We start from the raw sequence: 21,945 nt of genomic DNA, 5'->3' as shown, positions 1-21,945 counted from the left end.
AATTAATGAGCCGTAAGGATTAAACTTTCTCGGATTAAAGGGTTAGCCATGTGGGAGGTAAGAGGAAAAGACTTGACTTACAAAAGTTAGTTTACTTGAATATGACTTCTAGGGGAGTCTCTACTGAATATATCAGCTCTCACCTGTACCTTTGACACCTCGACTCCATTTCATGTGGATAGATGTTATATTCATCCTTTCATCCCATCAATCAATATTTATTTTAGTTTAATATTTATTTATTTGGTTGCACCAGGTCTTAGCTGCGGCAGGCGGGCTCCTTAGTTGTGGTTCACAGGCTACTTAACTGTGGCATGTACACTCTTAGTTGCAGCATGCATGTAGGATCTAGTTCCCTGACCAGGTATTGAACCTGGGCCCCCTGCATTGAGAGCACAGAGTCTTAACCACTGTGCCACCAGGGAAGTCCCTTATTTTAGTTTAAAATATCACCTTTATCCTAATAAAAGTGGTTAGGGACTGTATCTCTGGCTCTGTGGCTGAGTGAAGTTGTTAAAACTTCATCTCACCCCTACATTTCCCTTCCCTGTCCCAGAGAGAGCTGGTCAACCTCAGGCATCACCTGAGGCACAGGCACCTATCCTGTGACAGAGGTCAGACCAGAGGAACACTTGCTAAGAGAAGAGAGGCAGGCGCTAAGCTGAACATACTCAGTTCCTTCTTCTGAACTCACTGACGCATCCCTACCCTCTCAGCAAGGTGACATGGAGGGGTGGGGAGTGAGGCCAGCAGTGGTGGTGGTGTTGAAATCCCTCCCTAGCAGAGCAGGAGGAGTGGGGACCAAGGATTACCCCTTGGTGTTCACACTTCTTGTCCTGTTATCTTATGGGCCTCATCCATCCGACAGGTCAGGCAGGGGCGTGGCTGGGCCCCTTGGAGGAGGAGGTCAGCTGCCTGTGAGGCAGTCTTTTCCCACCTTCAGGAAGCCATCCCCCCCATCCCCTCCAAATAACAAACTCTACTCCTTTGTGGATCCTTCTGGAATCCCAGTGGACAATTTAGACTTTGCTCCCAGAGGGCTTGGAAATGACTCAAAATATTACATTCACTAAATTGACTCTAAGGAGATTTTGTAAGTAAAGCTTAAAATTTGCTTTCCTGTTCTTTTTCCCACTCTCAGATTTTGCCCAGCTATGTTGTCCAATACAGGTAATCAGAGGCTGCAGTGCGATTAAACAGCAAGATAAAGATAATCCAAATATACTCGCCAGGATGAGAAGCATAAAGACGTTCAAAATTTTAAAATAGTCTTCTGTCTCATCTTAAGTTCCCTGGGAGAAAATAAAGTGAAAGAAAAAAACAAAACAAAACAAAACAAAAAACAAAAACTGAATCACTTTACTCTTAGGAGTTAAAGTCCCAGATTTTTAGGTTAACAGAATTCTCTTTAATTTTCTTATTCTGCTTATTTTAGCTGGGAGGGTCTCATCCCAGTGTGTGTGTGGAGTCTTATTTCCTTGGGCTGCTACAGCACAGGCTGTCTCTTCAGCAATGGGAGGGATTTCTTCAGGGCTTTTCAATTCGTACTGGTCTTTCCCCACCATGCATGAAAGGGTCCAAAGCTTTACTACCTTGGATACACAATATTATCACAGCACTACTGCTACACTCACAGAAAGTTAAAATAGGCCAATCCTCAGACCTTAGGGGAGGAATTCTGGTCAAGTTGTGTTCCTAAGACTCTGTTTTTTAGGGTTTCTGAAGACCTTCAGCAACACTCATCTGCAACTGAGAGAAGAGGATGGGTGACAGATACTGTCTTGGTTGCATCTGCAACAGGATGTCAGTTTATTTTAGTTGTCCATAATCCACAAGGATTTGTGAACATACATTAACTGGAGGAAAGCATCCACCACAGGTTAATTGTGGCACAGTGGTTACCATATATGGGAGAAAAATGTCTCCTTTTTCATAGAAGGGCATGTGATACATGTCTTCTTTCTGCAAAGCCAGGCATTTGTAATTTCTTCACAAAGACTTGCTTGATTTTCATTCTTTCCCATCCAGGATTTTCAACATTTCTTAATTTCAGGCTCTGCCTCTAAATGTTGTGTTTCTGCCGTCCCAGGCTGCATTGAAGTGACTTGGGCCAGTGGTCTATTGCTTCAGATCCATTGCATTCTCTGGGTTCCCAAAGATTTCCTAGGACAAATGCAAGCATGTATACTTTTAAGGAAATCAATTTCCAAATCTTCAATTTTCATTTGTTTTCTTTCCTAAAACCAATACTCCCAATAATACACAGTTTTTCCTTCTATTATTTTCCAGAAGAAAGGCATATTCCTCAACCATCCCAAGTCTTATAGTGCATTGCCCTTTTTTGCAAAAACCTTGTCGTGGGAGTGGGGAGATCAAACAAAAAAGAACCCTGCATTCATGAACCATAAACTTTTAGCCCTCCATGTATTTCTATGTTTTTAATATTTCTGTTGAGAAAAGCATTAGCAATTGTGTATTTTGCCCAGTGTGGGGATTTTGTGACTCTAGAAATGTGGTAGAATGATAGCGTGTGTGTGTGTGTGTGTGTGTGTGTGTGTGTGAGGGTTGGTTGTGAAAGTTTCCAGTTTATCTTATCCCTTCTATTTCCATTTATTCTCAAATCGTGCCTAGCTCTTGAGGGACATTCTCCTTAGATAAAGCAAAGAGAGCATAGGTAGGACAAATCAAACACTCAAAATGGCTTTTTGGGGGCACTTTTTAAATGCAAACTATTCCTTTCAGCTGTATCTTATGCTCAACTCTGAGATGTCATTAACCAGAAAGAAAAGTATCTTTGGAGAGCCTAAGACTCTAAAGGTTAATGATAATGATTGTTTTAAGTATCTTTTAAATATTCTTTTAAATATTTTTGAGAAAGACCACATTTTCCAAGATATACTGGATAAAATTCACAGATACAAGTTTTGCATGATTTTCTTTCCAGATTTGATGCACATTATTTAAGGCAACAGTTAAAAAGACTATTTTGTCAAAACATTTTTTGAAATATTTACACTAATTTCTACTTTCTGTTAGCAAAAGATATAATTAATTGCTGGCAGCTGGACTAATTAGATTTAAGTATAAATACTTTTGTCCTTTAAATACATAAGGAATTTTGCTCATGAGAGCTACTAAAAACAGTCGAATGATTTTGGATATTTTTATTCTCAGACCTTATTTAATTATTCTCTGAAATAAACACCAAAGTTCAATATATATACACATCTATTTACTGAAGGAATACAGTGCCTTTTATCATATTTCAAGATTTATAATTAATTTACAATGTTAGCTATATATTACTTTGCATTATGAAAAGTTTAATAAATTGTTTTATCTTGGCTTTAGAACATACACAAGTAAATCGAATTTTATTTTGTCTACATTATTTTAATATTGACAGTTTTTAGCATTTTCCCCTACAGAATGATTTCCATAATTATTTGTCAGCATTTTTTAGCATTTCTTGGAACACATATTAAAATTTTTTTAATTAAAAATGAAGTCAGGTCTATGTTGAGAAAAAGCAAAGTAGACTTGGCTGATTGGCTTGACTTAAAGAATAGTCTTTGCCAATTAGGTTATAGGGTGAGTATTTTTCATAAATTAAATAAGCAAAAGCTGTAGCTTCAAGTTTTTTATAAAGCATATTTGAAACACACAAAAATATTTGATTAAAATTGTACTGGTGATGAAATTAATAATATTTTGATTTTCTTAATCCTGTCTGAATAATTTGGATAATCCAAGGTACTCTAAGTGACAGAGTAGTGGGTATAATTAAGAGTTATTTGATATGTCTTGGTAAAGTACTTCTGGAATTCTTCCCAGAAATTGAGATAAGTGAATGAATGACTGTAATGATTGGGTGACAAATGCTTTTGCAAGTCAAATGGTTTCCAGTTCTTTGCTTCTACCAATTTGTAGGTGTTATCAGCTGGCAGATCATTAAAAATAGAGTTTGATGATAGATCACTATGTGATTACATAGCTTAGAATGTGCTCAAAGGTGAACAACTTGGCTATACAAACTCCCCCCATTCCTCTTTTCATGGGGTTTATGGGAACAAGATTTTTCAGGATTTACATCTAAAAATATAGCATTAAGCCAATATTCAATCATGGATAAATGAATTAGAAAGCCTAAAAAGTTTACACAGCCTCATTCATCTTATTAGGAGATATATTTATGATAAAATTTTAATTTTTATGATTTATAATTATTTATCAAAAATTTATCATCTATGTTGTATTAACCACTTGTACTGACAATAATTGTAGCATTAGTTCAACCAAGAAGAGATTATTTTTAAACACTTGGAGATTTATAGTGACAAGAAAGAAAAGAAAATCTCTATTTTCAATAATAAGCATGGTCAGTGTAATCAGTAAAATACTTTGACACTTAAATGTATTACTTTAAGATGAAATTCTGAGGGAGAATTGGAATGGGAATATAAGTTTAAAGATGAAAAGATGCAAAACGTTCAAATGTTAGAGAGATTATTCATGTACTTTTAAATGGATGATGGTGGTATCAGATTGTTTTGGTATTTGGATTTCATGGGATACATCTAAAAGAGTGATGTAATTATTTTATGTCAATATTTATAGTCTGCTAGAAATTACAACCTTTCCAACTTTGTTCTTTAAAATTATGATGAAAAATTTTACCTGTCAAATTAAAACTGTGCAAGATGTCATATATTTTTAAAAATTATTTTAGGGCTAAATGAGAAAAAAAATTGGCATAGGACACACAGACACTCTAGTTCTGTAATATGATGGCTGTTGTCTCTGCCTTTTGGTGAGAATTGCTTAGGCCTTAAGACCTTGTCTTCTAGGAAGGGTTTTCTTGTGATGCTCCTGAAATCTGGTCCCTTATGGACCTAGTGAGAACCCATCCCTCTGCCATATGCTTCTCAGAGCCCCGGCTTCCCATACCTTTTGAATATTTTAGTCTTGAGTAACATTTTTCTGCTACACCTTTTTTTTTTCCTTTCTTTTTTCTTTTTACACCTTTTTTTTTTTTCTTTGCCCTGCTTCTCCTGGGGGTCTCTTTCCTTATCTCACTCACAGAATGAGCATTATTTACTGGATGTGAGCAGCTTTCCCACTTTGACTCCTCTTTCCTTTCTGATACATTCTTTTGTTTTCTAGAAGTATTCTTTTAGATTTCAGGATTTCACTTATTGAGAGAAATAAAATCAGTAAAGGTCTGGATCTGCCCCAAACCTCCAGTTCTCAATGATCTTATCCATTTTTGCTTCTTTAGATTGGTCATTCCCACCCAGGAGATATTTTCCCATCAGACTAGTAGCTAATCCAAGCCTGGATTCAGTTATTATTTTGTCTATCTCCTCTTTAGTATGTCCAGTCTTTCTGTGCCTTTCCCTAAGTCCTAGTTCATGTATTTCTCCAAAATGTTTTCTTGGGACACAGGCAACGCTATATCCTTATTTTAAAACATTTTCCCTTGAAATTTATCTAGTAAGCCTTTGAATATTTCATGCTGATCTCTTTAATTTTGTCCTATATTCTAGAACTCTATTAACACATAGCAAACAACCCCAACAACGATTTTTAATATTACATCTCACAATTTTAAGGGTTGAGAGTTTCAGTAGGGCTTGAGTGAGTAATTCTGCTCCTCATGGCATCAGTAGAGGTCATTTGGAGGTATTCAGCTGCAGATGGTTTAGAGAATCTTAGACAGCTTCCTCACACATATGGTGTTTTGGAGGGGATGGCTGGAAAGCTGGTCTCAGTTGAGAGTAATTGATCAGGGCTCCTACCCATGGCACACGGCATCTCTAGCATGGCAGTCTCACAGTTATCAAACTTCTTACCTGGTAGCTTAGGCCTCTGAAAAGAATGTTCCAAGAAGCCTGGATGGCAGCTTCAGGGTTTCTTATTGACCTAGCTTTGGAAATCCTGAAATGTTACTTCCACCAAGTGCTGACTTCTTTTGGTCCAGGAAGTCACTGGGGCCAGCCCAGATTCAAAAGGGGGAAATTAGAATCCATCTCTCTATGAGAGGAGTAGCAGAGAATTTGTGGCCATCTTTAACCCACCCACGTTTATGTAATCCCTTTGCATGCTGGGCCCTAACTCTTTCTAACTATGGAGTCTCTATCTGAAGCTTTAGAAAGAGGCTTCACAATATTTTCCTGCCTCCTTCTGAGGAACTGATTCCAGGCTGATGTTTGAGAGTTTACCCCTCTTGATAAATTTCACGGGGCTACAGTCATTCTTTCTGAAGGAGAAACAATAAAAAATATATCCCCCTTTTCAAATTCTTTATTTAGAGTAGATAGTGTGCATCTCCTTAACCGTTTTTTATCACTTTCTCCTGTTCTTCAAGATCTTATTTTTTTGTTTCATATCTGCCGGGTCTATCTTAAAAAAAAAATCTGTCATTCAGTTTAATCAGTCTATCTTCCTTTATTTTGTTTCCATTCTTTTACCACTCTTCTCATGATAGAGGGTGAAATGTGTTTTTGAAACTTCTCCAATTCCTTCTTGATTACCTGAAAAAACTTTATTTCAGAGACCATGTTCATTTGAAACTGATACCAAGATTGGATTTGATAAGAAACACCTATGAAGGACAAAGGGAAGGAAGCAAGAGGAGGCAGTGGAAAAACCATGTTGCAGGGCTGACAACTGAGAAAGAAAAGGAGGAGGAAGAATTGAGTAGAAAGAGATGGAATTTTCAAGCGAAGTCACCTGTGAGAGGAAGCCCCTGCCTGCAGTCATGGGCTGACAGTGGTGTCCATGCTGTGCTAAGTCACAGCTGGGAGTAGCTCAGGGCCAGTCTGATCTCAGCAGGAACATGGTGGTGAGTCTAGAGGGGCAGCAGCTGGAGCTTTCAGTCAGCTCTGCCCCCTGCAGCAGAAGCTCTGGCTGCCACCGGGTAGATTAATAGAGATGTTAATGGAAGCCAGGGTGGAGAACCAGGCTGCAGTTTGGTAAGGGCTGCTCATGAGGCTTGATTTCCTCCTTGTCTTGAGAATTCCATCTCCACTAGCCCCTGGGAGGTCCTGCTGGCACTGAGGGACATGGATTCACTGACTTTGGCAAATAGGATGTCAGAGTCACAGGAGTTAAGTTCTAACTCTGCCACGTATCACATGTGTAACCCTGGTGAGATATTTGTGTCTCAGTTTTCTCAACTCGGAAGGAAATCTTGAACAAAACTTTTGAGAGCCCTTCTAGCTCTGACGCCTTCCAGCGCTGACTCATTATGATACTTAGAGCCTTGATGGTTTCAGTGGAGCCTTTGATTTCTTCTCTTTCCTAATTTATCCTTGTGAAAGGATACTTACAACTTTTCATTGTCAGAGAGCTGACTCACTGAGACATATCTGAGGTATAATTATGGTATATGTGAGCATAGACGTTAACAAGAAATTATCCTCAGACATAAATGGTCTAATAGCAGTAGATGATTGCAAGAGACAGTGGGTTTGAATAGTTTAACGTAATGCTAATTTGCTTCAAGTGCAAACACTAATCAGGAACATTAGGTAGCTATCATTTAGGTACAGGACCCCAAAATATGAAATCTGTACTTTCATGTTAGCACTGATATCACTTATATAACTGCTTACTGTAATGATAGGAAATGATTCTAAGAAGTAATTCCTTATAGAGATTTGCAGTGACAAATCTTGGTTATAATTTTACCTTTTGTTAAATATCTTACAAGTGGCATCTATCCAATCTTAGGAAAAAAATTTTATATTTAATGTAGTTTGATTAATTACACACAATCTTAGACTGCTCTATGTAGAGATTAGCATATTGCTATATGTGAAGAATTCTGAGTTTGCATAAAGAAGAAAAATGGAAGAGCTATTTACCTTGAGCCTCAAACCCCTTTAATTTAAATCATTTTACAAATGGGGAAACTGAAGCCTAGGGATTTTATCTCAGTTGCCCAAGATCACAAGATAATAACTGCTAAGATTTTTATTTTGCTTCTGTGTGCCAAATACCTTTAGAAGTTCTTTATATACATATATTAGCAATTTTAAGAGATGGGTACAACCACCACAAGAGATAGGTATTATTTCCACAGTCTTACAGATGAGGAAACCGAGGTGTAGAAGGGCTGAGTTACTTGCTCTAGGGAGCTTAGGAGTGGCAGAGCCAGGATTTGAACCTAGGCAGTCTGGCTCCAGAGTCCATACTTTTAACCATATACATACTTCCTCATCAATACAGTGTATTAAAAAAGACAAGCTGGCACTGGAACTCAGATCTCCTAGTTTCCTTGTGATTTTTCCATAACATCAGCATTAATTTGAAACAAATCCATTTTAATGTTTTAAAATGAACACGGCAATTGAAACTGCACAAGTAGCTTCCCAGAGGTCCTACTTTCTCGCATGAAGCCCCCAAAGGCAAGTCTCCCCAATCTGCATATCCACACCTCCCAGGAGAAACTCAAGCAGTGAACATTAATTAGCAGGTAGGAGGCATCTATAATTAATGAATCACATGCTTCAAAACAAATGGCTGAATATGAAGTGGTTTCAAGTTACATGAAAAGCTTTTTCCCAGAAACAAACTAAACTCTTCTAGGAATAATCTTCATATCTCATTTGTTGATGAATTTTCCATTAGTTCTTCTTCCTGAGCCTCCCGAGGTCCTGTGCTTGGTCATTCCTGGCCCTCTTGCCACCAGCATTAGATCCTTCAGCCCTAGTCAGTGGCATGCCTCATTGAGCTAGCCACTCTTTGACAGGATTCCAGGTTGCTGTGTTGCCTGGCTGTCCACCTAGGCCAAGTGTCCTCTGATCAGGAAGCTACTGCAGAGTAGAGTGTTTCTCTTAACGCATCGTATGAACACATCACCCAGCTGGACTTTGCCATTAGCTAACGGCCATCCAAAATGAGCAAATTCCTTGGTTATGTCTGTAGCAACTGATTGGTTTTCAACTTAATGGTTTGTTTATTTAACCGATGGTTTCTGTTCTCATTAGGAGCCAGTAGAATAGCAAAAAGGTGCTTGCTGAGACCATCAATGATGAGAGCTGATTTTCTGATTGACTGGAGCGGGGCACATTGGTTGTCCATGCCCGAGGGGTTTGAAATTATCCCATAGTTATGAAACGTAGCCCAGACCTTATCCTGATGCATGTCTTTCCCCGCTCCAATGTGGGGTAGTGGAGATGGGACAGGGTTATAGACTTCAGGGTGCTCTTAGGAGGGTGGACCCACTGGTATTCCATTAAGGAAGATGAGCAGAGGGCAGATGAGTGAATAACCCTCAGATGTTGCTCTTCTCTTAGGCACTGGTGAGAAAAATCGATGCCTCGGACAATATCTACACCACAGAATCCACCACAGGGAACCTGTTCAGCCTGACCCAGGAGGGGGCTCCCTTGTGCCGCATCATAGCCAAGGTGAGCTTCATGGTTGGGGGCCAAGGGGATGGGCCTGGGGAGAGTGTGAGGAAGCTAGTTTGGTGGGGACAGCTGGCTTAGGAAGCCTGTCCTAGCTCTAGCCTTTGCTTGCTGTGTGACTTTGGAAAAGTTACCTCCCCTCTCTGGGCCTTGGTGTCGGTCTTTAATAGTGGCTAACCCCTCTGATTTCATTTCCCACTTGAGACAAGAAGATGGTGGCCCTGGAGCCTCTATCATCTTTGTTCACGTGGTGTCTGTTATAAATATCAACCCTCCTCCTTCATCTTCATGTTTGATCTTCCAACTTAGGTTCTTGGCTGGACCTTAAAAATGCCTGTAGTCACTGCACTATTACATGAAGAAGAGACAAAATTGAGGGCAGTGGTTTTCATTAACTACCACAGGAGTTGTAATTCATTAGCTTCCTGGTCAATTTGCCCCTGCACTTGGGGTCCAAACACTTAGAGCAACTATAGGCAATTGGTAGCTCTCTAAGGTCTCTGTTTCAGTTTTGCCTTTTTATTTTGAACTTGAGAAATGACATTACCATTGGGGATAAAATGATGATCTAACTGGAATCAAAGTTATGTCCTTCAATAGACTTAAGATGCCAGTCACAAGAAGATGCTCCAGCTCTGTGGTTCTCAGTCCTGACTCTGCATCACAATCCCTCAGGGAGTTTTTGGAAAACACAGATGGTTGCCCCACCCAAGATTTACTGAGATCCTGGGGTAAGACCTGGGAATCCACATTTTAACAAGCTCTACAGGTGATTCTGAGGCATGGCCACACTTAGAATCACTGATCTAAGCCTTTAAGAAAATTTGGAAGAGCAGGGTACATGCTTGTCAACTCTGGTCAGGGGAGAAGAAAATTGTATGCAACAGCAATAGCTAACTCTTGAGCGTGCTCTCCACAGTGCTTAATGCCTTGGGGATATTTTTTCTTTCAAATCATAAAACCATCCTAACAAGTAGGTACCTTGTTCCCATCTATAGCTGAGGAAATTGTCTGACTCACTCGAGGGCATACAACTGACAAAGCGTGGAGTCAGAATTAGAACCTAAGTCTCTTTAATTCAATGTTCATGATCCTAAAGCCCACAGTGATGACTTCTGGTTCGATCCTTGGCCCTTCAGCTTCTTGGGCCAAAGTGTGACTCATAAGTTCTCAACCCTGTATGCATATGAGCATCTCTAGGGAGCTTTAAAAACCTCCACTAGTAGGTGGCTAAGCTGAATTTGAAGCTGGCTCTTTGGCAGCAAAATCTATGCTCTTGTTTGCTATCTGAACTGCCTCTCAGCAGCCTGGCTCCCTCCTCTTCCTCTGGCCTGCCTTTTCCTTCTCATCCCCATCTTCCCTTGCCCTCCTCCCTTCTCCACAGCCTTTATTACCTGCTGCATTCTTTCTATATGTCAAACACTGCACTAAGCTTTCCCTTCATCATCTCATCTGACCCTCCTGATAATCTAATGATGTGTTATAATTATAATTCCCATTTTTAAGATAAGGGAACAGAGACTGAGAGAGAAGTTCAAGTACATTAAATGCAGATGGGATTTTAATTAGATCTGCTGACTCCAGAATTTTAATCTCAACTGTCTTCTGTCTCTGGTCCTTGGGGGAGAGTAGACAGAGGGTTGATGCGGAGACAATTCAATGATGACTCTCATATTCCCCGCCTGGAAGATGGCGAGACTAGGTCCTCCAGCAGAATCACTGTTTGGGTTTCCAGTCCTGACAGTGACACAGATGCTGGGAGTCCCTGGTACGCCCTGCACAGCATCCTCACCTTCGATGTTCAGGAAATATGTCCAATCTGGTGACAGATGTGGGGCAGTTTCCCCCAGTGGCCTTCCTCACTCACCTCCTTGGGGCCTGAGCTGGTCTGTTCTTGGGTCCTTCATTCATCTGAGCTGTGCCCATGAGATGATTTGGGCAGCATGTCTGAGGTCTATTCTCTCATCCCCTTCAGTTCCTCTGACGGCCAAGAAATAAACCCAGTCCTCCCTATGACAGTAGTGTCAAATCCCATCCCTTCCTGAGTGCAGAACACAGAAAACTCCCCTGTGCATTGCTGAAATTACCCCCCCACCCCAGCTCCTCTGTTATCTGCTCCCCGCACTAGCCTACACACCCCACAAGTGGCCTCCTCCGGCTTTGTGACCGCTTATCCCAAGCCTGTCTGAATAATGCATACCATTATACAGCTGGGCTCTGAGCCCAGAGCTTTCTATAAAATTAAATAAGCTCCAGCCAACAGTGCGATTCTGCAAGCTCAGGCGACTCCTGGTCCCACTCTAAGCTGAGTGCTGCTTTTTGGTCCTTGATGGGGCTTCAGAGTGGTCCATGCAGCTACTCCATCTCACTTCCTATCTCCTCTCCCTCCCACATTCCAGCCCTTAGGACACCTTTCATGAAGGTAAGATCCTTCTAGCCAGGATGCCTTCCATGGCCTGAATCCCACCTGTCTGTCAAGGTCCACCTTCACTGGGTGCTCAGCCCTTTCATGACATTAACTCACTGCTCCCTCAACAGCTGAGTAATGTAGCTGTTGTGACCCCATTTTTAACCAAAGATAGCCAGCAGGAGAGCCAAGGTTTGAACCCCAAGGTTTGAACCAGAATCCCCTCAGTCTGGGTTCAGGATTTCCCCCCTTCCTCTCCTAGTAGCTAAAAACGCCATGAAAACCATCTTTCACAGGCTTGGGAAAGGGTATAATGAGAATCCAATGCAAATGGGTACAGAGGCATAAATGTAGTTACTCTGGACTTGGCATCTCCTGAGCCAAAGGAAGCCTGCCACATTGATCCTGGCTCTAGTCCTCCCATTCTTTGGCATCATTTCTTCATTGTCTGCTCCAGATGTAAATATCTATCATCTATCTTTGTATATATATATAAATAATATTTGTACTATATATGATTAAATACATGCACATATGAGTATGCATACATATATACATATGTAAACATATATAACATATATATATATACACATATGTAAACACACATATACACATAAATATTTACATCTGGAGGGAGGTCATTAATAGCCAGCAAGGCTGGCCAGGGAGACCTTAGGACTCTTGTTTTTTCTTCTTACTTTAAAGAGTAATTTGATTTTATGTCAGTGACTCTCTGGGTAAGGTCTTTGTGTGGAACCTTTATCAGATGTCCCAGGAACTGTGGGAAAGGAGGCAGGCAGGGATAAAAGACTGTGGAGCAAGAATTCAGAGGGTTAGTGTCTTGTCCCCATACCGGAGCATATTTTTATCGGAGTTATGATGTACATTTAAAATCACATCATTTTAAAGGATGTTTTGGCCCTTCTACAACCGTCCCCCCTCAGATTATGTCAGGAGTTCCTGCTCTGTGCTCTTTTAACCCTGCACCCCGCTCCCCATTTCAATGAACCTGTAGATTTCTTCCTGCTTTTAACATTGTCTGCCAGACCAGGCGCTCAGCATGAACAGGGACTGAGGCAGTGCCCAGCACAGGGTTTGGCATATAAAAATCCATTAATATTTGTGTGCTGCATGAACAGATTTATCGCTCCTAAGATATGACCTTTTCCCACCAAATAAAATACCCTAAAAGGAAGGAGGAACATAGAAGTTGAGGATTACTCTTAGCTAATTATAAAATGTCAGAAATTCTGAACTCCCCCAGAATTGGACACTTTCATCTCGGGCCCTGCCGTGATGAGCAGTCAGACTCTTAGACTGCAAAGGGCCCGGAGCTTATTGTTGTGGGGTGCGGGGAAGGGGAGATCTGGGGTGACTTATTTCCGTGAGGCTGGGCTGGGCCATAGTGGTCACTGCTGCTGCTTCTGGCCGCTCACACATGATCCTTTCAGTTATTCACTGCCGTGTCCCCAGGACACAGAGCAGTGCCTGTTTTGTACATAGTCTCTTTTTTGTTGAGAGAGTTCTTAAAAATCTGATAGGGGTTGGTAATTTTGCTGTACCCACCTTCTTCTTCCTGTAACATCTTCCTGAGTTTGGGGAACAGAGGGCATTGGGCATGGTTAGAGCCAGGAGCGGTGCAGGTGAAAGGCAAGTGCCCCTCAGGGCCAAGTTCAAACCGCTCGCTCACGCATTCTTTCCTGCTGCTGCCCCAGGCACCCCTTCAGCCCTCGGGGAAGGGGAGAGGGAGGAAACAGAGCAAAGCCAGATGTGGGGTAGCCAGCTTTCCCTGCTCGGGACGTGGATGTCCATGGTGGGGTTGCCACCGGTTTGCTGGATGTGTGGTGAGTCACCTTTGTGATCTGTCGGGCGTCCTCACGTTGCCCCGGGAGCTAAGGTGGCTTCAGTGATTTCTACAGAATGAATATGTCCAGTTAGAATGAGCACCTCACTCCCAGATCCTTCCCGTAAATCCTTCCAGACGTCTCCTGGGAAGTTGCAACAAGGAAAAGGTGTTTCCATGAACTGCTCTCGCAAAAGGGAAAGCACAGGTTCACACTCAAGAGCTGGGCTGATCAATCCTATAGGTTTTTTTTGTTTGTTTGTTTGTTTTCCCTTTTACAAGCTGGAGTGAAGGAGTGAAAACAAAACCAATGTGGATTTGGGGTGATTATTTCACCCATCTGGACTTCAGTTTTTCCCATCCCCAAAATGGAAATAAATTATAGTATTGATGTAAATAAAGCTCCTTTTTGTGTGCCTGCCTTGGTGGGAGGATCTGAGAAGTAACAGGTGGTCTCTGGCAGCATGAGAACCAGCATGAGGCATTTAGGCTTCAGTTCCCTCCATCTGCCTCAGACTTGCTTCTAGAACCTATTTCTGACAACTCTAGGCTTGTTCCATGGTGGCTGCTGAGAGGGGGCTGCAGGAGTTTGGGAGCAGTGTCAACTGGGGTTGAGCCTGGCCCCAGCACATGTGCCTGCCCTGGCCCCTTACCTCCAGTTTAGATTACCTAGGGTGACATTATTGCTGGAGCTGACATTTCACTGCAGCATGCGTGGGAGCTTGGGAGCATGTGTGTGTAGGAACTGGAGCAGGGGAAAATTTTTTTTTACTATGACCTTCCTCAGTTCTCTGGCTGGTGCCCTATAAATTGGGTTGACAAAAGGCAGATTAACCAAAAATACCCCCAAGTTTATTAGCATGTGCAGTGCACTTATGCGTGGGAACTGTCAGGAGTAACTCAAAGGGTTGGTTAGAACTTGGGCTTATGTAGCATCTTAGCAAAGGAACAGTACATTTTTAGAGAAGTGATAAGACAAAGGAAGAGAACCTTGAGTCTCTAGGGGTGGCAAATTGTGGGAATACACATATATGGGAAACTAATAGTAGATAAAGCCTGAAGTTTGCTACGTGGATTCCTCTGGTGCTGGATCCAGGCTGATAAGGGTCTAAAGTTGTCTCCAGTGATTAACTCTTATCCTTTCCAGTAGAGAGGGGAGGGGGAATAATCTTTTAAAATTTATGTCCTGATTTTAGTCAAATAGGGGAAGGACAGAGATCTTTTTTTTTTTTTTTTTAAATTTATATCTGCTTCCTCTTAATTGCCTTCAGCTCAAAATAATCCTTTCACTAAAGCGGCATATTATTGGGGTGGCTGTTCTGCCGCCCTACAGACCCTGAAACACGCTTGCTGAGTGAGACGTATCTGTTATTCCTGAGTCAGCCCCAGGAGAGGTCGCAGAGTGAGTTCATGTGACATTTTCTTTTTCTTGGCAGGAGGGTGGGGTCGTAGCGCTCTTCAAGGTCTGCCGGCAGGACAGTTTCCGGTGCCTGTATCCCCAGGCTCTCCGCACGCTGGCTTCCATCTGCTGCGTGGAGGAGGGTGTCCACCAGCTGGAGAAGGTAAGGGTGCAGCTGGCTGGCTGGGCAGGGCCTGAGATCCCTGAACGGGAGGGTGAGTGGGGAGAATGACCTCCTGGTGGACTTCTGTGCCTCTTCCCGGAGCAAGCCCTCCAAGTCCCTCCTTTTCACAGGCATCATTCAGGTGGGGCTGCTGGGATCTCGACTGGTTGATGAAGGGGGTGGAGACTGAGGAGCTCAGCCAGGAAAGGCAGGGCCCAAAGGGACACTCAGCACTTCCTGGGTGGAGTGGCCCACGGAGCCTGGGGTGAGGGTGGCGGTGTGGGGGGTGCGGGGAACGCAGCAGGAGGCAGGCGGGGAGGGGAGTCAAGGTTGAGGGCGGTTGGTCTTCCACTCGTGGCAGGACGCCAGCAGAAGGAAGAGGCTCCAGCTCCTCGGGGGACAGGATAGGCATGAGCAGATCGGGCACTGGTGCCTGGGCCAGCAGGTGGGCTCCACCCCAACAGGGCTTGGGAAGGGAAAGGGAAACGTGAGTCCAAGCACATGATGGGTCAGCACCCCCGGGGGTGGCCAGGGTTGAAGGGAAGGTGGTGACTGGACCGTCCGAGGTGCCTAGCTCCAGGCCAACCTGGGGCAATGTGACGGATGCCAGCTACCACCTCCCCGTTACCCCAGGCTGTAGGGCTGAGGCTGCTTCTCCACGTGCGCCTGAGTGGGTCTGAGCCTGCAGATGGGTCCTCAGGGATTTTAGCAGGAGGGCTGGGAGGCTAGGGCTGACACTTGGGGGTTTCTCAAGCATGTTTCAAGGAAAGATGCTGAATTTTTTTTAATGAAAGAGAGTTAGAAAGGCCTGGTATATTCTGGTGACTCTGTGGTGCCTGCAGGGTAGGGGGTAGGTACCTTGCGTCTGTTCTAGTGACTGGTCTAAACGGGGGTGGGACAAGTAAATTGCCCCTTCCTCTGTATCCGCGCCCCACAGTCTGCTCCTGTCTGCCCAGAAAACCTCCACCCTACCCTCAGCTTCTTCACTTTGGTCTGGACTCCTAGACATACGTTTGCCTTACGTTCTACCTTGCCTCTTTCCAAATCTGCTCAGGTTATGGGACAGGGTCACAGGATCACAGGCTCCGAGGTGCTTTTAGCCGAGGATGGAGGGTGCATGGGAAATCTGCTCAATTTACAGATGAGAAGGCTGTGGCTCAGGATGGGGAAGTAATTTGTCTGAGGTCACACAGCAAAGTGGTGAAGGAGCTAGGGCCAGCCCTCTGGACAGGGTGCCCCCTTCCCATGGGGTCAGAGGCCTGTGTACGTGTGTGCTTGCATAGGTGGCAAAATGGAGGTGGTGGCGGGACAGACGGACAGACTCTATGAAGTAAGTGCATCGAGCATTTCCAGCTTCACGTGCTGAATAATCCTCTCTTCTCCCAGAAAGTCTTCTTCCTTAGACAGTGGGAAATGGCCAGACGGGTTTGTTTCTCATCTTCTTTCACGCTGGTTGGCAAGAAGAAGGGAAGGAGAAGGCAGAAGGGATTGGAGTCATCAGTCCCCCAAAAGCAGTGGATTTCTTGGCTTTAGAGAATTGCAGAACAGCAGGAAAACTTCAATCCAGGGAAGAAAAACAGCAGAGCTTTTTTTGTTTAGAGTGAAAACCTGTGCGGTGGGGAAGGCCGGAGGCAGTTTTTCCTTCCACCTTCCTGTGCGGCTCCAAAGCCAGAAGACACAAATGCGTCTTTCCCAGACCGGGTGGGCCACCAGCCTGGGAGTCAGACCCCGACCCCCTGAGCAAGAGGAGGAGGGGAGCACTCAATGCCTGAGGGCTCACTAAGTGCCCAGTGCCGAGCACCCCTTCATTAACCCACCCGAGCCTCGTGAGGTGGGCACCATTCACATCTCCAGCTCCATCTTAAAGATGAGGAACTGAAGGCTCAGCCAGTGTAAGTGACTCGCCTAAAATCTCACAGTACGTTCTGGAGCCAGGATTTGGACCCTGTCTGCCTGTCTAATGCCCTGACGACCTCACTGTCTCACTGGTTTAAGGCATACTCTCAGAGCGCCAAAAAAAATCCCTGCAGCTAAACCCAGACCATCTTGCTGTTTCTGGCCAATGTCCTAATTCCCCCACTGCCAACTTGCACAGGAGGAGGTCACCCTCTCTGGGCTTTCCCCTCCTCCAGGTCCGATTACTTTCCAGACCTAGATACTTCTGAAATAACTCTGCCAGGCAGCGAGCAGGAGGGAGACTTGTCAGAAAGAAGCCTTCGTGTGGTCAGAAACAGCAGCTACAGCTCTGCAGTCGCAGAGCTGGCCAAATGTCTCCACAGGCAGCCTAATTCCATTTGATGCTTGCCTTGATTGTGCGAGCATCCCCATTATACAGACAAAGAAACTGAGGCCCGGAGATGTGAAGTGACGTCTGCACAGAATCACACAGCTCATAATTCATTCATTCAACAAACATTTATCAACTGTCTGTTGTTTGCCAGGCACTGTTTCATGTGCTGAGAGTATAGCAGTGAACAAAACAGACAAAACCCCTGGTCCTCTTAGAGCTTATGTTTTAGCTCAGGGGGTGGCAAGTTACAGCCTGTGGGCCGAAGTCATCCTGGTACAGCCCATGAGTTAAGAATTGGCACGTACAGCCCATGAGTTAAGAATTTTTTTTTCATTTTTAAATAGTTGTAAAAATACCAGGAGAGAACAACATGTTGTGTCACATGGAAATTATGTGAAATTCAAATTTTTGTCCCATACAGTTTTAATGGGTCAATGCCAGGCTCCTCTGTTTAGGTGTTCCTGCTTTCTCTCTACAGCAGCAGAATTGGATAATTGCAAGAGACTGTGCGGCCCACAAAGTCAAAAACATTTACTACCTGGTCCTCTACAGAAAATGTTTATCAACCCCTATTCTATCAGGTAATAAGGACATCATGACATGATTAAAAGGACAATGACTAACATTTATCGAATTCTTGCTTTGGGCAAGCACTTAGCTAAACCCCTCCTTTCATGGTGTCACTTAATCGTTAATTCATTCGTGCTATTATCGTCCATGTTGTTTATAGGAGGAAGGGAGACTCAGAGAAGTGAAGCAACTTGCTCAAGAGCACACAGCTAATAGATGGCCTGGCGGTCATTTAATTCCAGCTCTGCTGAGCCAGAGGCAGCCGGGGCTGCAAACCATTATGCCCACCCAGGACTCAACTCCAGTATGTGAGGCCAAGGTCCACACTCTTTTCCTCCACATCATGCTGCTTCCAAAGTTGTGAGAAGTCCTAGAGACACCCAAGAGGGCCTGGGTCACCTGCTCCACCCGCAGGTCCTGCCCACGTGGGCTCTGTGATTCGGCTGCTGAGCGCTGGCCTCAGATGGTCTGGTGAGATCGGCCGTTGTCCGTGTTTAGGGCGGAAGGTGAAGAAGTCCGGGGACAGGCCAGGTTGCAGAAGCCACAGCATGACAGGCAGGGCAGAGGCGAGGTGGGGAGGAGGCGCCCGGGGTCTCTTGCCCGCTGCCCACTCACCAGGCCCCGTTCGTGCCCTCCTTAGATAATGTCAAAGTCCCAGCCTCCCCCTGATTTACTGGCCTGACCTCCTCCCTGAGGCTCCTGTAATTAATTGACAGCAAGAAATGTGCTGGATTTGGTTAAATCCATCTCTGTCGTGTGGCTACCCACCCCGCCTTCCCTCCAACCTTAAAGTGGTTCGTTAAATCACATACAGCCCTCTGTGGAGTGTGAATCTAGTCAGGTCACCAGACACCCCATCCATCCTCGGCCCTGCTGCGTGACGGGCTGCGAGCTCTGCCGGGCTTGGGGCGTTCGCGTGGCCGTAGATTCACTTAGTCACCTGCTTCTTCTTTCTTTCTTACTAATTCATTCTGTCATCACATGTTTATTGTGAAGCAACCCAGCGCGCCGGGTAAACTGTGGCCTTTGAGAGTCAGGCTCCTCTGGATGGGAATCCAGGCTCTTCTACCTATGAACGTGGACACATTTCCCTGGGCAAGTTACTTCTCAGAGGTGTGGTTTCTTCATCAATCAAATGTGCATGATGAAATCTACCTCCCAGGGCTGTCAGCAATGAATAGACGTGCAGTAACGTGGCATCCACTAGGAACCCAATAAATAACTACTATGATTATGGCTGGCGGATGTGCTGGGGTTTTGAATATCAGTGGCCTGAAGATGATGGTCTGGTGGGGAAAGGAGTGCTGGCGTGCCAGCAGGAGGGGATAGCGTGGCCAGAGACGCTGCCCAGTGCACAGTGTGGAAAAGTAGGTGGGGCGGGAACACGAGTCCCCACAACCTTCCCATTTTACAGGTGAGGAAATTGAGACTCGAAGGCTGTGTTCCCTCAGCTCATGAATGTGGAGTTTGGGTTCAAACCCAAGTCTGACTGGTTTCTAAAGCACGTGTTCTTTATAGTCTGTGACCCTGGGAAGAGCTGGCACTTTTGAGGTGGGGACTGCAGGGCAGTGGCTCCCAGGGAACCAGACTCTGGGTATTGGTCCAGGAAGAGGGCAGACATGGATATTCCCCGAGCAAGTCTGGAGCAGCAAGATGTCAAGACACAGCAAAGTCCTCTCCAGAGGTGTCTGAAGCATCTGTCAAGCCTCCATTCTTTCTTTTCAGAGGTCTGGTTCATTGTGGCCACAGCCTCCCCACCACTGTGTTCCTGCTGGGTCAGGGAGTTTCAGGAAGTATGTCCTACCTCCCCTGTGTCCTCATCAGACAGTCACCCCTCATTCCCCAGTCTCTGTGCTGGGCCCTGGGGAGGAGAGACAGGCAGCTATGTTCCCTGCTTCCCACCTGCAATGGCTGAGTGGCAGCCCCGTGGCCATGAGAAGCTGCAGGCCAGTGGCACCCCTTTGCCTGGGGCGCTGGTGAAGGCAGCAGCAAGGAGGCAGTGGAGCGGGGCCCAGAGGACTAAGGCGGAGCTCCCAGGCAGGCCAGGGGAAAGTGGCCTCGGCAGAGGGACTCCACAGCTGGCTGGTAGGCCAGTGAAGCTCTAAGTCTTTTAGGAGCTCTGCGCTCAGTGAAGCTGGGGAGCCCGGAAGAGGAGGCAGTGTTCTCTGGCACCCACTTTGGTGAAGATGGGATAAAGAAAATGAGGACCAAAGAGGGAGTGAGGGCTTCAGAGCCTCACAGCCTTGTGAGAGCAGAGAGACCCAACTCTATCTGATGGCCAGGTGTCCCAGCCCACCTGGACTGATCAGGGCAGCCTTGGGGTGGAGCAGAGCTGGGAAGGTGGATGCATTACCAAGAGGGAGGACTGCCGGTTTTGGGGGGGAGGCTGAAAGGGGGCTAGAAAGCAAGCGAGTCCTCTCTGAACCTTGGTTTCCTCTTTATAAAATGGACAACGCCTCCTCCGTGGGGCTGCCATGATGATGTGATACAGCAATGTGGGTGGGGCCTGCTTGGAGGAAGACCTCGCCTGTTTCCCTTCCCTCTTGCCTGGCCTGTTTGTCTTCACCTTTTCAGGTTGGTCTGGGGAAAACCCTGCAATACCCCCAGAAAGCCTGAGTCCTGGGATTTTGCAATGGCTCTGGCAGAGTTCCAGGTTGTTCAGAGTAGGTAATGGGATGGTCAGGGCACTGCTGGTGCAGCAGGCAAGGTTGGACAGTGCCAGGGGCCAGGATGGGGTTGGGGGTGCTGGGGACTGAACTGGGGGCTGGGGTCCAGGGAGGGACTGGGGCTGTGGGGCAGGAACCTAGACTCTAGGGCCATAAAGGGGGGGGGGGTGGCATTCTAAGCCCACTGCTCAGACAGCCTCAGACAACCTCCAAGATGGTTCCAGTAATTGCTTCTTCCAGCCTTGAGACCACAGACAATCTTGCTTTCAAAAGAGCTTTCTTTTATGCCCACCCCCTCCCTCTTATTTCATTTTTTCAAATAAGGAGTTCATCCTGTCTTGGAGCCGAGAGGAGAGTTTGATGAAAATTGGTGGAGAAATTAAAGATGAGCAGCAGGGAGAGGAGGATGGCTCAGCTTCAAGTCTGAGAAGAACATCATCAGTGGCGAGGGACGGGGAAACTGCTGCCTGTCTGCATGCAGCTCCCTCACCCCACCCCCGTTTCCTGGTGCAGCTTCTTGGGACTGAGATGCCCTGTCATCCGAAGGGCCAGGCTGGAGACAGGGAGGCCTGGACTCAGAGACCCGGGGCAGGAGGGAGCGGGTTCTGGGGGACGGTGGGGAGGCTCTGTCTCTCCAGCTGCCGTTTCACAGGAGTTTCTCTCCACTGCCTGCTGCTTGTAGGGCTGCAGATAGAAATAAGCCATATCTGCAAAAAAACAAAAAAAAAAATTAAGCAGTTTTTCTCATCTTTTTGCTCATTTGATTCATGTGATCATTTTGCAAAGAAGGCAGGGAGAGATGGTCATGCCCATTTTACAGAAGGGGAAGTTGAGGCTGGACGGCATAGAGACACCAGCAGAGGCAGAGCCTGGGGCTGAGAACCTCAGTTTTGCTTCTAGGTCCAGTTTGCTACGCCCCACCACCCCATGAGCTGAAAGGGACCATCAGGTGCAGACCCCGGAGCGAGGCAGATACGTTATCCTCAAGGAGTCAGTTCTAAATATGGAAGTGAGGCTGGGTGGGGAGAGAGGGTCTATGGATGCCAGGCAGGAACACTTTGCTTAATTTGATTTGAAGCCCCTTCTTTACCTGGTAGTGGCTCCTAGAGAGAGGGAAAGAGAAAATGCCTCTGAATGGAGATCCAGATGTCTCCTCACCCCTCTTTGGGGCTCAACTCACCTCCGCGTATC

General features: G+C 45.3%; 1 protein-coding gene across 1 annotated transcript in view; it reads left to right on the top strand.

Annotated features, from left to right (window-relative positions):
- INSC (INSC spindle orientation adaptor protein) overlaps positions 1 to 21,945 on the top strand; it is a 130,457-nt gene that overhangs the window by 70,546 nt on the left and 37,966 nt on the right. Inside the window, exons 6-7 of the mRNA XM_057750085.1 lie at positions 9,303 to 9,416; positions 15,103 to 15,228. Coding sequence (XP_057606068.1) covers positions 9,303 to 9,416; positions 15,103 to 15,228 — 240 coding nt within the window. The remainder of the gene's footprint in view (positions 1 to 9,302; positions 9,417 to 15,102; positions 15,229 to 21,945) is intronic.

The sequence above is a fragment of the Hippopotamus amphibius genome, chromosome 9 (genome assembly GCF_030028045.1).
Source record: "Hippopotamus amphibius kiboko isolate mHipAmp2 chromosome 9, mHipAmp2.hap2, whole genome shotgun sequence".
Taxonomy (NCBI): domain Eukaryota; kingdom Metazoa; phylum Chordata; class Mammalia; order Artiodactyla; family Hippopotamidae; genus Hippopotamus; species Hippopotamus amphibius.
The sequence above is the reverse complement of the archived record's forward strand: the minus strand, read 5'-3'. Positions and strand labels throughout refer to the sequence as shown.